This window comes from Cygnus olor, chromosome 7 (genome assembly GCF_009769625.2).
Source record: "Cygnus olor isolate bCygOlo1 chromosome 7, bCygOlo1.pri.v2, whole genome shotgun sequence".
Taxonomy (NCBI): Eukaryota; Metazoa; Chordata; class Aves; order Anseriformes; family Anatidae; genus Cygnus; species Cygnus olor.
The window spans coordinates 32023096-32038898 of record NC_049175.1 but is presented as its reverse complement, the minus strand read 5'-3'; the positions used below and the strand labels follow the sequence as shown (position 1 = coordinate 32038898).

The following is a 15803-nucleotide window of genomic DNA, read 5'->3' as shown; positions in this document are numbered from 1 at the left end:
TAGCTTTAATGCAGCTCTGCTGAGCCAGTATTGACAGCACATTTTATTTAGGCAATAATTCCAAAAAAAGAAGGGATAAGCTCTTACCTATTGTTCTTCGGAGATCTTCACACTGGCTAATGTGGGGGAATTTCAAGATTTCCTTCCACTTTTTGCTTTTGCCTTTGCGTTTCCCTCCACCCCCTGCAGAGGAAGAAAGATCAGGATTAGATTGCTTTGGGCACTATGCCCAACCCACAGTTTACCAGCCCAACAACAGCCCTTATGGATATCTTGAGTAATTGAAGCTGGGTAGATGGGCAAATCAAGTCAGCTTGTCTGGGCTGAAATGGCCCAAGGAGGTGGCATCTGTCAGAAGACTGGGTTGGCAAAGGTTGGTAATTGGGGCTTGTGGCCCACCAGACCCAGTTCAGATGACATTGCCTGAACTGAGCATCTCCAACACCATCTGCCCCAACTCACAGCCATTTCATGCGAGTCAAAACAACCTTGTAAAATTACAGGTTGCCTCTTTTCAACCCGGATCTCCCTGTTCTGATTTTGGGATGAACCCTGACTTCATCCCAAAAGAAGAGCTGGAAACCCAAGTCCAACATTCAATGCTGGCCTCCCATCCCTCACGTTGCATGTTCTGCCAGCATGGCGTTACAGCTGGCGGTACACGCACCAGCCAGAGCTACCGCATTTTCCTCAGAGAGAGGACAACGGTGGGAGAAAATTAATGTAACATCCTCCACGCTGGTGAATCTCCCCCATCAATGTCCCGTCATAAATGCCACACTGCAGGTGACACCGGCATCCAGGTGCCACGTCCAAGTTTTCCCAGCCACGCGGCCTGCTCCCGGCCTTGGTCTCTCACGCTGCCCACACGTGCCTCGTTTCCCCGACTCCCCCCTCTCACTGTACATACAGCAATTCAGCCCCTGCTCACTAAATCTGAATCACTCAAGCCCATTTTACATGCGCTGGCACATCAAATGACTAATTCGGAACTGCGTTAATTCCGTGGAGGGGCTGGTAGAGTCACAGCTGCAGACCGAGAGCGTGTTGGGCACTACACGACATTGCAGCCTAAATTAGGAGTGCACAGACACAAAAGGTAGCAGGCCATGACAAAGAAAACATGAGCCTTGGGGACAACTGCAAAGAACTGCTCTTTGTGGGGCGTTTCTGGTCGCATGGTGGAATATTTGGTGCAGGAGTGCTCCCTCTGCATCTCACCTATTCCTTTGCTTTTGGTAACCAATGGTTTTGTCATGGTAGAGCTTGCCTTGGATTATTTTGAACTCCTTATTGACAGGAATTTATGGTATGTCCACATTTTCCAGTGTAGTGCAGAGCTATCTGAACCAGCCCTAAAGGAACTGGCTTGTTTAGACTATCGTGAGCCCAGCTCCACTCCCCTTTCCAGGAATTGGTTTCCAGCAAAGCCTAGAGGCCCGTGACTGCCTCCATGCCACGCAGTAATTATGCAACACGGACATACCCTTTTGGTCTGTCATGAACTCTTCTTCAACCTCCCCTCTTCAGTGCATCCAAAACACCACTGCTAAAGTCATTTCCTTCCCATCCCTCCAACCACAACTTCGGAGAGGCTGTCTTGCTCTCTTCCCTCAGCACATGCTGCTTGGTCTCACGTGCTGAAGCTCCTTCCTCATGCTTGTTTATCCTGTAAACTTTGAGTTCTGTTCCCTGCTGCCCAACCTCCGTGGGCATTAAAGAATGAAGTATGAATTTATCAGCACCAAGGGAGGGATGGGGAGGAAAGGGAGGGCAAGGAGGGAGGCGGTGGGGTTGTTGTCAAAGCAGAACAACCCCCCTTTTACAGCCACAGGATTCAAATTGGGATTTCTGTCTCCCTTCCTTAGACTGCCTCTCTGGACACAGGAGGTGGCAGGAGCAAGCCAGATAAAAACATCCTTTATTCTGCATCTCCTCAGCACAGGTAAATCTTCACCTGCTGAAGGTTTAACCTCGAGGCTGAAGCACTGGAGATTTCGCCTCCTTCTCCAGCCACCTGTCCAGAAACTCTCACAAAATGGTTGCAGCATCGAGCAGCGCAGAGCACTGCACAACAGCCCTCTGCTCGACGTGACAACTCTTGGATCTGTGCAGAGATGAAATGACTACACTGAGCCGGGCCAGGATGCTTTTAAATTCCATTCGATGTAAAATACATATTGATATATTTGCATTGGATGATGTATTTCTGACATTAAATTTCCATCAGAACTGGAGAAGGGCTCTGCGGTCCCTCGTTACAACCGTGATCAATACAGCCAGCGCGTTCTCTTCTCTTTTGTGGCCGTCCTCCAAAAATAAGCAGCCTTGCCTGATGAATCATTTGCTCTTAGCTGAGCATGAAGTAGCGTTACTATTTTGCCTGTGACGTCTTTATGTTAAAGATTCTGATCAACTGCTTTAATCGACCTGACCTTTCTGCTCTCAGCTTTTCTTGTGGAGCCAGCAGTGTTTGCTGGCTCCAAACGTTAATTCCAGGGGGCTTGAAGGACATAATGCAGTGAGACAGCTGAGACAGGGGAAATTGTCTAGCAGAGCTAAAAGCTAAAAAGGGAGGTTTCTCTGAATAGGTCGGTAATTGTGCAGGTTGCAAAGGGAAGCTTTTCACACATTGTCTTGATTGCTGCCTTTGCACTGTCTATTCTGGACAGGAGGATTTGCAATCTTCGAGGCAGCTTCTCCGAGCAGAACTTGACAGATGTGCCATGTTTTATATGCGAGTTTCATCAGGCGGTCTTGGAGGGGCCGACTGCTTTAAAATGTTGGTTTGCTGCTGATGACAAAAGGTGAGCTCCTAGCGACAGCGGGAAATCTCAGCTCCGCTCCCTCGTGTTCACTTAACAGCTCAGCATTTGCAAACTGGGGATTGAAGCTAATTCTCTAACTTGTCAACCAGTCCTACAGGAAACAAAAGCATTTGCTCTACATCCTCCCTACTGAAAAATACATGGCATGTTTCATATCTTCTTCTGATGTCCAATAGCAAATCTAGCTCTGATCTCTGTGTGCACAGAAAGAGACATAACCAAAAGCACACATGTAGAACATCTGGGAGCAGCAGCTACCCTTAGCCAAGGTGCCTACCTTTTTTGCCTCCATTGGGCAGGATGTATTTACTCTCCTAACACCCAGAGAAGGTAGGAGAGCACTTGCATACTGTTAAGCCAGTGAGATATTAAGTGTTTTGTCCAAAATGCCGTGAGAAATCAGTGACTGAGCAAGGAGCTGGAGCCTGGAGCCTGTCAACCCTGCCAGCTGCAGGATCGAGCCATGTTCCTGCTCAGCTGATAAAGGACATTTCATAATGCAGAGTTAAACGCAAAGATGGGTGAATTCCTTCTAGCATCATGTCTGTAACATATTCCCTTTGTACTTCATGCCACCATGCCGTGTGGCTTTTAAGCACGGGTAGGGTGGCTTCACACTTTTGTTCTGTTCTTGCCCAAGTCAGCAAGCCTGCATCACTCCCTGTGCTGCCAGATCTGGCTAACACAAGCTTGCCAACATTTCTTTGCCTTCAACTGCATTATCTGCAATCTGGTTAATCTGCAATTTAAGTAAACTATTCACAGACCACTGAGGGGGGGGCTACAGCTTGTATCTTCCATTTTGCAGCAGTAGCTAGGCTGTCATCCAGCTCCTTCCCACCAAGGGTGTAGAGCTCTGTGAAACTTCACTGCTCATGTGAGAGCAGTGAAACAATCTCCAGAAAACACTAAAAGTCCAAAAGTCATGGTTAGCACCCTTCTTTCACTCAAAAGAAATGTACAGGCTACAAACGAAGTTCTTCCCTTCCTCTCGCCACTCTTCCTTCACTCACTGTCAAGGTTTATGCAGCTATATGGCACACATCCACCTGCCTCCTCGCGCTCCCTCCTAACACTTTTGTTATTGGCACGGAGGACCTGCCATGTCAGACTAAACAAATGATCTGTTTAGTACGGGACGGACAACAGGCAGCTTCAGGGGAAGATCTTAGAAAGCTGTTTTTAGGTTTTTTAGAGATTAACTGCATATTTGTGAAGGAAAAGAATACCAATTGAAACGTGGAACTGCTTATTTTCCTGGAGCGCCTCTTCCTAATGAGATGGAGTGAATCAAACTCATCAGCCCATCACTTTTCTCTGCAAATTTTCCATATCTTTTGCACAACCTCTGTTGCTCATCTAGTTTCTAAAACAAACGCTTCCATCCTTCTTTGCCTACGCACATGGAAGTTCAGCCAGGTTTGCCCTTCTAGCTTCATACCAGTCCCAGCTATGCTCAGCCACACTAGCAAATGAAAACGGTTTGTTTTCAAAGAATGAAGGATGAAGGACATTGCTTGCTCTCTGCCTTTCCCCCTGCCCTTCTCATCTGGGAAAGCAGAAAAAAAAATTCCAGGAACACTGCTTTATCCTTACAAGATCTTTGATGACTAAACTGGGCTTAAAACAAGCTGTTAGAAGAGCATGAGGAACCTCCCTGTGAACCCCCTTCTCCATCACCCCAAGGAAAGGAGGAGAGCATGAGGGCTGGATTTTTGACAGCAGGTAAGCCTCCACCATCCACTGGGAGAAAATGTTTCTACAGACCCGTCCCTAGAGGCTCTGGTTTATAAGGTACAATAAAAAGTCTACAACATGCCCTCAAAAGAGAATCACATCACATAGCTCCTCTTATTGATGCTAATCTGCCTTTATCTCCTGCAGCCTTTTTTTTTGATGAACGTGACTCTCAGAATAGTCACAGGCTGTGATAACGGTTTTGTGCCTCTCTTCCCTGCTGTCATGGCATGTTTGCACATAAATCATCTGCATGTTGCTACAAATGCATAAGCCTGACAACTGCTGTGTAAACCATCCCATTGCTTTTTGGAAATGAACAGCAGATGTAGTTCATGTTTAAGCCTTCAGAACCGCAGAGATGGGAATTTCATAAGCGAAAACACAAACTTCTCCCCAGCAGTCAGGCTGGCGTTGCAAGCTGTACTGGTTACCAGCACACCAGAGGGCAAAATGCTTTGTTTACAACTGGCACCAAAAGTCCGCATAATGTTGGCTTGCAGAAGTCATCATTCATAAGCAAATATTTATTGCAGGAATATCGACCTATTATTTCAAAAAGAATTCCAGTAGTACTGCAAATACCGATGAGTGGCTGAAACCTGGCTTTAATAACACATTTTATATGTTAATAATGTGCATTTTAATAATGTACTTTAGTAACGTCAGCTGCCCTAAAGGGGCAGAGGAAGTCTTTGAAGATTGATCCCCAGGACTTGACTATCATACGCCAAGGCCATACTGGTACTGCTCTAGGAATATAAAGAAGGCTTTACAGAAGCTACCTTCGTGCTTAGTCAGAGCACTTTCAGGGGGTGGCAACTAAGCTGAAGAAAAAAATGCCTTTAATCTTTTCTTCTTTTCTGTTGGTCTTAAGTAGGCATCCAAAATTGTAAAGTTCCCCACAGAAGTCTGCCTACGTCCTCCATCGGTTACTTTTTAATGCATATTTGAGATTGTTTATTTCAACAAGTTGTCTTTGAGTTCTGTGGGCCAGTTCACATGAGCTGGGTGTACGTTTCTCTGCTAAGCATGTTGACAGGGAGTTTTTGGTGATGTGATTTCCCCGGATGCAGTTAAATTTTCCCCTGTGTAAGCACCTTTAGCTTCTCTGTTATGGCTGCCCTCTCTTTTATGCCCTGCATTTTTGCTGTATTGTGCTTATTTGCAGCTGATGAGCGAGCCAAAAGAGATCACTGGCTTTTATGCCACAAACAAAAATAATCCAGAAGATACAAGTACACTGAACACTTACAATCTGTTAAACAAAAAGCACCAGTAAATCTCATAGAAACAAAACCAGCTATCATCTAAAACAGTTAAATTAAACACAGCCCAAATTTTTAACTTCTTATTTTTGATCTCAGACTGAAAGAGGCTACTGGCACAAATCCAGGCAGTTCAGTTATGTTTGAAATGCATTACCACGTATTGGCTGGTTCAGCAGGCTGTTGGGGTGAACCGAGATGATGGCTGCAAACTGAAAGGTGCCCGCATAGTATTCAACATTGTAGTTGGCAACAAGAGCAGAAGAGACAATGCAACAAATTAATCTGGAGCCACTGTGCTCCTTTGGAGGCTGCTTCTGGACCTCTCCTGGAGGAACACGAAGGGGCTGTGATATCTGAACCTGGGGACTACTAAGAGGTTTTGTTCATCCATGATGTAGGTAACATAACATGTGTCTGTAACGTTTCAGTATCAATGATTACCATGTGTGACCAGCCTTTCAAACAGAGCTGTTGGGAGCAAGGGCTACCACCCTCTAAGAATGCCAGTATCCTAGTGGAATTTTTCTCCAAACTGGAGCTGAGAGTCAGTATTTCAAAGTTCTAGAAAATTCTGATTCAAAGACATTAAACCATTTCATTTTGATAACATTGAGTCATCTCAGTTCTCTAACGTCAAAACATTATCATAGAACATATCAAATAGAGTATTAAGATATATTATATCATTGGAACAAAATGGGTAAGGTAAATTGACATTCTTTACTTTGTTAAAGTGATGTTTCTATATTGTCAAAAAGAAGATAGAAAAAGCAAATCCTTTTTTCTTTTAAGTAGACACTTTCCTGCAAACCCTTTCATTTTTGACAAAACGCAGTTCTCAGAAAGGAAGATTCTTTTGTCAGAAATGTTCTCACCCATCTCATGTTTTGAAGCACATGAGAATTAAACAAGAATGTGGCCTTCCCATATCTGAATGCTCGAGTGAATCTGAATTCTACATTCCTTACTGGTTCCCTTAAGTTAATTTGCACAGCTGTAATTGACATTGACTGTAGGAGACCTGTTTCCCATTCTTCCAAAGAAAGAATGCAAATCCCAGCTCCAGAAAGCCTGCTTGAATAGGGCTTGATAACATCTTTCCAGGAAGGAACTGCTCCTTAAGCAATGGCTTTTTAAACTTATGACCCATTCTGTATATTTATTATCCTGTTTTAGCAACGTGTATGGAAGCTGCTAACCAAAGCCTCAAAGCCTCAAAGCCCAAACTGGTAAAGGCAACTCATGACCCACATATACTCCACGTACAGCCCATTGCCCACGTAGATTTCCCAGGAACATGTATGGTATTCCGGGATTCAGTGGTGCTCCTCGAACAAACTCAACACTCTTAGGGCTGGCCTCTAAAGCCAAGTTGCAGATCTTAGCCAGACATGGAGCTGACCAGGAGATTGAACAAGCTCTGCAGACTCGCTGCTCCACGTTTTGCAATTCAGATGTTTAATGACCCCCTGGCAAAATGGGCAGCCCAACAAGATGGGCAGGAGGAACACACGAGGAAATCTGGACCTGGTATAGGCAAATATTTGGGGCCTGGTTCTTCTGAAAACTCTGGTGCTCGTTCTAAGGGGAGAACACTTGAAAACCCAGCCCCAGGCATTGAGTGATGTGGGTTTGCTCTGTCCCTGTCAAAGAGCTGTGTGGTTTTCTTTTCCTGCAAATAGTTCTGCAGTCTCTAAAAAAAGAACTTAGCCTCTGTGTTCCTGACATTTTAGTTTTATAAGGAATATTTCTGAACTGTGGGGAGGAGATCCAGCTGGATGGGAGGTGAGAATTCAAGTGTGTTCCTATCATCAGACTGTAGCCAGGATCAGAATTACGTTCTTTTCTGGTTTCAGTCCTCACCTAAATAAACTTACTAACAGGGCTAAAGAAAAGAATTTTAGTAAACATCATGAAAAATTAATGATTTGAGACGGGCTGTTTTATTAGGCCTGACTGATTTATTAGTTCCACCTAATTGGTGGAATTGGTAGAGCTTTGAGTTGCTCTGATAAGAACTCAGAAATCCAGATGTGTTTTGCTTTCCATACATAAATAACAGCATGCTCTTTCAGTTTAGATGGCTTACTTCTGAGTCAGGAAAACAACCACCAGAACAGAGAGTAAGAAACAGTGTGGAGGCTCCGTGAAGGAGGCAGACGAGTAAGTCCCTCACCTATCCAGATGCTGCACCTGAAGGCACGCAGTCCTGCACTCTGGCAGGCAGACATGCAGACCCCAAACATTTAGAGATGCTACACACAGGTCACAGCTACCCAGAGCCTGATTTGAGTGATGCTGCAGCCCCTTTGTGCTGCCTGTGCATACAAATACTCCACCAAATCACTGCAATCCCACAAGCTCTCCTCCCACATTTAATCCCACCAGGGACCCTGCTCCAGCAAAGGCGCTGATGCAGATGCTCGAATGGGAAGGCACTAGGAGTGCCCAGTACCCTTTGATCTTGTAGGATTTTGGTATTTTTGCAGTGGCCCAGAGGACCACACATCATTCTGACAGTGCAGAAAGAGCCCGTTAGCCATAAGAACTGTCCTTCCCTGGCCCTTCCAATGACGTCTGGCTGGATCCACCCTTCTCTCCAAACTTTTCAGACATTTGATGTAAACAAGCTAGAAGCCGTGAAAATTATGCTGGGAAGCTCCTGAGAACATGTGTACCAGCTATACCACCAGAATTGTTTTGGACGAACATCTCATCAGGACACTTCAGCATTTTTGCCTCCAAAGTCAGCCAGGAAGAAAAGTAGAAAATCATAATGTGTCCTAGATCGGGTCACTTTCTAGTGGGGGTCAGGGTCCACCACATTTTTCTTTACCACAAAAGCAGATAACAGCCCTGGCCACATTCTTGGCTCTCCTATGGAATACCACCTCAGGTTCTCACCTTGATACATGATGAGGCTTCACACAATCCACAGAAGAAATATGGAGAGGGAGGAGAAACCACCCCAAAATGGCTGGTTTTAGTGAGCATCTGCCAGTGGTAGCCATGGGTTGACAGAGGGGAAAGGGCACTAGCACGTGCTTTGGCTTTGGAGGAAAGAGGTATTAACTGGACAGCAGGACAAGGGTGGACAGGCATGCACAGGGCTGGTGTGGATGGAGGCTGAGGTCGCAGCACTGCAGGAGTTCGTGGCGTGGCTGATGTTAGGAGAATGAGAGGGCTGAAGGATGAAAGACCATAGGGAGAGGGGAGCGGGGGGCAAATACAAGCAAAGAGGGTTGGCTGTGAATCTCTCCTCTATTGTTCCCCATAGCTACAATGCCTGGCTTTGGCCCCACCATCCCGTCCAGCAGCAACGCGCCGACAACTTCTTTCTGTGGAGATCCGACACACCCTGCAAAACCGCCCCTGAAATCACAGAAAACGTTGTCCTCAAAAATCACTGACAGCCCAAGACATTATGGTAACACAACTGCATGCGTCAGCATTTAGGATCATTATTGGAAAAGGTTACAGAAGGGATTCAGGTTAATGGAGGTAATCTGTGATTATCTGATGTAACAGATTGCTCTGCCAGTGACTCATGCGTTCTGCCACAATATCACGCGGGCTGCAGCTGCAAATAGCTCGCGGGATGGAGACGGCTCCCAAGCTAGGAAGTGTCCCTGGTGTTCAGAGAAAGCCCCATTTCGCTGGGTGCCATGGCTCTGCGGGGTGTGAAAGCCCGGCAGGGCCCTGCAGGGGGGTCCGTGGGAGCGGTGCGGCACAGCCACTCGTGCACGGGGTTACTATAGCTACCGGCTGACGGCCTCAAGGAGAAAAGCAGAAATAAAAAGGGAAAATTAGGAGGTAGGAGACGAAAAAAAAGAGGAAACTTGTTGTAAAGCACAGGCAGAGGGTTCCTCCGATTAGCTAATGAGGTGCTTCGAAAGCGGCGGCTGAAAAATGAGGCTGGAAGGCTGCATGGCGTAAGCGTCAGATGATGCAAGCAGCTGGCCCGCTCTCGTCTCTCCTCTCTCAGCCACCACCACCCTCCCCAAGAGCTGGCGGTGGTAAGCCCCACTTTAATAAACACAAACAGCAGCTTTGTGCCAGGGATGGATTAACTATTTCCTTGTGGCCCACAAAGTCCTGCCCTCCACTTGCACTCCCTGCAGCCCCGGGGCCAGAATTAGAGCGAGGGACTGGTTTGGCCCAAGGGCTGCCAGGAGCTGAGTGGATGCATGTGACGAGGAACAAGAGAAGCTGCTAAGTATGGGCTTCGTGTTTTGTGCTGGGATGTGCCCTGCCTGAGGGCCCCTGCGTGGTGGAGCTGCCAGCAGGCCGGGGCTCTGCGGGTCACGGGTCCCAGCACCAGAGGGGCACAGCACGGGGCTTATGGCTGAGTAGCCCTCTCTAGCCAGCACGACCATGAGGCTGGGTGTTAGTTTTGACTTGTTTCTATGCCTTTTCTGCTCCCAGAGTGACCACATGCTGCCAACTCAATTTGGTGGCCTGCGATGGTCATAGCTGACCTGGCAGGGTGGGCTGACCACCAGGGAATCCAGCAGAGAGCAAGGCCACGATCCTGTCATGGCCCAGGAGAAGGTGGAAGAAGAGACAAAAATCACCATGCAGTGACCCCACTGCACCCACACCTCCCGGTGCGAACACCTCGGCCCTGGCTAAGGGCAGGGCCTGATGCCCAAGCTAGCCCAACGCACCACCATCAGCTGCAGCCAAGGACAGACACTGCTAATATGTACAAATATCTAAATAAATGCATAATTCCTGCTCACATGCCTTCCTGACAGCCAGCTGTTGCCTTTGCTTGCTGTTATCCTTCCTCAGAGATTAATGTCACTGCCTGGGACAGATTATTACCAATTTTTATTACGAAGCATATACATCTGGCAGGTGGTGGGCAGAAGCTAAGCCTTGGAGAAAATAAAATACCCGGGCAGCTCACAGGGAATGACAGAGAGCAGATATCTATGGGGTCTTACCCTGGCTCTGAAAGCCACTAATGGCATGAGGTCAGAGATCACTGGGCTTAATTGTCCGTCAAATTAATGGTGACGAATGTCTGTTTTCCCCTCTTGTTAAAACTGACACCAGATTTTTCAGAGAAAGCAGAAGGGCAGTTGGCCACAAAGGAATGTTTTGATGGCTGAAGCTGAGATTGCTGCCAGCGCCAGCCCAGCAGACAGGTGAGGGTCAGAGCCCCTTCCCATACAAAGCAATGGAGAAAACTGCTGCTGACTCCAGCCCAAGACTGAACCTCCCGGGCCCAGCCTTGCAGCCACTGATTGTCCTGCTCACATTGGAAAGAAAGAATATACATATATATATTTAATATCAGATCCAGATCTTAATACATAAACAAGTGTAAAAAAAATTAAATTGGAGGAGTGTGAGTTGTGCCATAAAAATCAGCCCGAGCTTGTTTCTGCCTGCTTTGAAGGCAAATTTAGTGCTAGAAAAAAAAATAAATAAAATGCTAAAATGTATTACAAAAAGCAAAATTTTTCTTTGCATTTTCCTCATGCAGAAAAAGTTCCTTTTTCATTGTCCTGTATACCCCCTGTTCAGCAACCCATTTTTGCGTAATAAGTGTCATCGTGGGAGGAAAAACAAAAATGGGAAATACTAGGGGAGCAGTTTTATCCAGCTTGTGACATCTTGTGAAGCTGGCTAACAATTTTCTATTGAAACAACTTCCACAGTAAGAATGAGGTCTGCTTACTGACTTGCTTTTTGTTGCTCAATCTCATTTCAATTTCGATCTTAGTGTGGAGCTATAGAAATAAACATGAAAGCTTCCCTTTGTTTTCAGGTGCTGATGTTAGTGTTGAGCTCTTGTGAAATTGATCGAAGGGCACATCTTTTCCCACTCATCCAAATATATGCAAACCCTTCTGGTGTTTAATTTAAGCTACATAAACAAGGAACAGGAGCTTTCTGAATGCTGAAAATACAGTATCAACCTAGCAGCCAGTTTCTGAGACCCATAAAGTCACTCCCTACAACGTAAGCCATTCCCCTCATTATGGTACATGTCGATGTCTTTAATTAATATCTGTAATACGTAACACGGTCAACAAGTATGTATAACACTGAATTAAAGGAGCAAATTCTAAATATTCTTTCTGCAGTGTATTTCCAGAGAGGTCACATCGACCAGTGAACAGACACACTGGTTTTCAAGTAAATCTGTGTGCTCGGCCTCTGACTGAGCTAATTATAATGGTGCCTTTAGTGTTGCTGCCTTTAAGTGTCTGCTAGCACATCCCTAACAAACCACTAGGTTCATGTTTTTCTAGGCCAGATGGAGAAGTCTGATTATCGGGTCAGAGTCGATTCTAGCTCCAGAGCTGGCGTACTTACATCCCGCGTGAATCCCGCTTGGTGAGCTTCAATTAATGACGGAGAAGTTAGTGGCAAGCCATCATTGAACAGCGTATGTGCTTGCTTCTCACTTCTGCTGCTCGTCAACACCCAAAGGAGAAAGGCTGTGGGGTCTGCAGGGCTAAACACTCTCCCCTAAGACTTAACATGGTCCTAAAGGGCTAAGGGAAGTGTCTGGCTCTGCGGTTACAGTCTGCCTGACATCTGCAGCGTAAGTCCTGGTCGGACTTGCAGGTAGGTACGTGCCACCTGCCCGCAGCAGGACAGCCCCACCAGCCCCACTGTGCCCAGCACCCACGCGCTGAGCAAAATTAACAGGGTGCTTCTGCAACTAACGCCTGAGCTGCAGTCCCTGCGCTGTTTCAGAAAGGGCAGGTGGGCAGGGTGCAGACCCCACCACCTGTGATGCTGGTGGTCGTACAAATTATACTGCCAGGTGCTGTTATAACACAGAGCAGCGCACCACTGCGATGCTGGTATGTGAGCAGGCATAGAGATGGATGTACAGAGCACGCTTCTGATAAACAGGGTAACGGCTGCTTGTGCAGCACTGACAGCCTCAGTATGGTAGCTCAACATACCTACAGGAAGGCACAACCTCTGCTGCAGGAGACATTTTCTTTTCACGTGTTTTTGAAGACCCATGTTTTGGCTTGTTATTTTTATTCCTTCCAGAGTGTCAGGGAAGAAAGAGAAATTCAGCTATTGATTTAGATGGTATTCCTGTTTTTAAACTCACAAGAGCAAAACCCCAACAATTACACAGAAAATCCAAGCCTCCTTATCTCATTCAGCTCCCCCAGAGACATAGCATGCTCCGTACTGGGCAAAGCAACGCAGCAGCAAACACTGATCTTCGTGGGGAGGCATCTAAGTCCAAGTGGCGCATGTGCTATTTTAGCACCTCCTGGGACCGCTCTGGGAGACAATGTAATTAATATTATTTCAGTGATGGCTATTTACCACATCCCATGGGGAATCTACAACCTGTGCTTACGGAACTCGAAAGAAATTAAAGCTCACTTCCTACCAGTTTCAGGTGTCTCCTAATTTAAAGCTGTGTTTACAGACAAAACAGGTCAGTAACTCTTCCCAGTGAGCCAAACAGCATCTTAATCACTTGTGTTTAATAGGAAACGAATGACTGAGCACTGATAAAGTTCACCATTATGCTTTTCAGGAAAAGAGAAGTGACTACAGAACAATCTGATAACTAGAGGATTTGCTTCCTGTATAACTCAATATTTATAAAGCATCTCCGTAAGGGGGAAGACAGAAATAATTTTATCTGGGTTAACATGTTAAATTACATTTCTAAATGACACCAAATCCAGGACCCCAACTGAAAACAGTGCTTATGGGAAAGATACCCCGAAACGTCCCAAGGCAGGGAGCCTGGAGTTCAGGCTGCCCTTGCTCCTGAGGCTCAGGCTCTCCTGCTGCCTGCGGGCATGCACGGCACTTGCACAGCAAGGCTGAGCTTGACCTCTGTGAGCTCCTAGAAGCACGCAGCAAGAGTGCATGTGAGGAGTCAGCTGTGGAAGGTGAAATCAGGGTTGTCCCCATTGTGTCTTCTGTACTGGATGGAATGGCTAGATTCCATCCTCCCCGTCCACCCCTAGTACACACACAAGTGGCTCATAGGCAAGAAGACATGGCATTTCTTGCAAGCTGAACACTAGGCTTTCAGCCTTACTATACCTGGAATTTCAGATATTTTCCATGCTTTTGTATATTTAATCCTCCTGAAATGCAGCCAATGATTGCCCTACAGCCTGACTGGTGTCTCAAGAGCCGGACTAGTTCTCAACCATAATAGCCTCAAGTCCAGCTATGTCAAGTACCTACAGCTCCAGCTGATGTCAGCGGGAGCCATGCATGCCAGCAATCCCTTAAACAAGCCCCTTGAGAGAGGGCGAGAAAAAAAGCCTAACTTGGGCGTCCCCTCTGCACAGAATTATAAGTGTAGATTGTTTCTGCAGTAAGTGCTGATTCCTAAGACTTCCTGGTATGGAAGCTTTTCATGGGAGAATAACATGGGAGATGTGGAAGAGTGCTTAGAGCTATAGCAAAAATAAAAATAAACTATTTGCATTTATGCTTAAACAGGGAATGTTCTCAATTATATATATAAAAAAAAAAAGTTTACCTTCCAGAAGTAGAGAAGCAAAGATGGGGAAAAACAAAACCAAACAAAAAAGTAGAAGGTACATCTACTTTGTTTCACATTTTCCATGTTATTAAATGACAAAGCAGTTTGCACTTTGCTGTCTTGGCTTCAGGTACCAAGTGAAGTATTTCTGAATTGCTTTGAAAGTATATTAATAAAAATAATAAAATCAACACATCTCTTGGCTCTTCAACAGTGCCCTCTACTTTAGGACCCAGAAGCATTTTGCAAACAAAAATAGCAAAATCTTTTCCAGCTTAAAGATGAATTTTGTCCTCAGATAAATTACTGTGACTTTTACAGTCCTGTTGAGACACTCCACATGTACAACTGGGAAAGGAAATTATCACAGACAGTTTAAATGCATGATGTTAATTAGAAAAAAACAAAATAAAAACAGACCCATTCTTCTTGAAAAGTTTCCCGGTTGATATTGTCAGAGATGCTAAGATAAAGAGCACTGCTAGATGTCAGAGGGAAAAGTATTCTTTACTTAACTTTGTTTACTCTGTTTTGAGCAGCCCAGCTTTGCAGAGAAAAAGCAGAGGGTTTCGTGCATGCCGTGCACATGCAGGTGTGTGTGCAGAGCAGGGGCTCCAGAAAACCCTCCCGCTTCATCAGGCACTGGAAAATCCAGTGGCACTGACATCTCTACTGCTGGTCACAGGACGACGTGTGTAACACCTGCTTCCCTGCAGCACCTGCAAGCCAACAGGTTCAGGATTTTTTTTCTTTTTTTTTTTTTTTTTTTTTGTTCGGGCAGTGCATAAACACGGGGCCCATCCCCAAAGAGTCCCCAACACTGCAGCCACAAGCATGCCCCGTGACATCCTTTGTCCCTTTCTGTCACTGGGGATGCTGCCTTGGCTTCCAGCAAGGGCCAGGAGCTCATCCCGGTTCATCCAGGGCCTCCAGAGTGTCACAGTCTCCCCACTCACCAGCACAACTGCTTTCTGGGGAAGAAAGACCCGTTTTTCAAAACGGGGTGGTATTACTGCAAAACCATGAAAAGTTGCCAGGAAAAATAAAGGATTATAAATGCACTGTTGTCCAGAGCTGACTAGATTTCAAATAGATTTAATAAAAACATGATGACCGAAAGACAATTGAAGAATAAAGGCGAGTCAGACCGGTTGTTCTCCTTCACTTTCGCCCTGCTGTCTCTTGTTTCTGTCATCCCCAGCTCTGTATCTCTACCATATCCAGCATTAGCTCCTTATTCCTGTTTTCCAGGTTCATCCTCTTTTCACCTCAAAACTCTTGAATATGAAAACCCACCAGCCTTTGATACCACTTTTGTCTCCCACAAGCGGAGCGGCTACCTCCCGCACCCTTCTGGCTCCTTGAAGCAACTTGTGGCAAGGGCCCGGAGCCTGTTCCTCCCCCTTGTTTGAGGGAAATGCCTCCAGCAGTGGGCTGTGGACTCCTGTTCCCTCTCGCTTGCTC

At 46.0% G+C, this 15803-nt stretch overlaps 1 protein-coding gene across 2 annotated transcripts in view; it reads right to left on the bottom strand.

The window, feature by feature from the left end:
• GRK5 (G protein-coupled receptor kinase 5) overlaps positions 1-15803 on the bottom strand; it is a 167854-nt gene that overhangs the window by 98596 nt on the left and 53455 nt on the right. For both annotated transcript variants that reach the window (XM_040563461.1, XM_040563462.1), the window contains exon 2: positions 88-183. In XM_040563461.1, coding sequence (XP_040419395.1) covers positions 88-183 — 96 coding nt within the window. The remainder of the gene's footprint in view (positions 1-87; positions 184-15803) is intronic.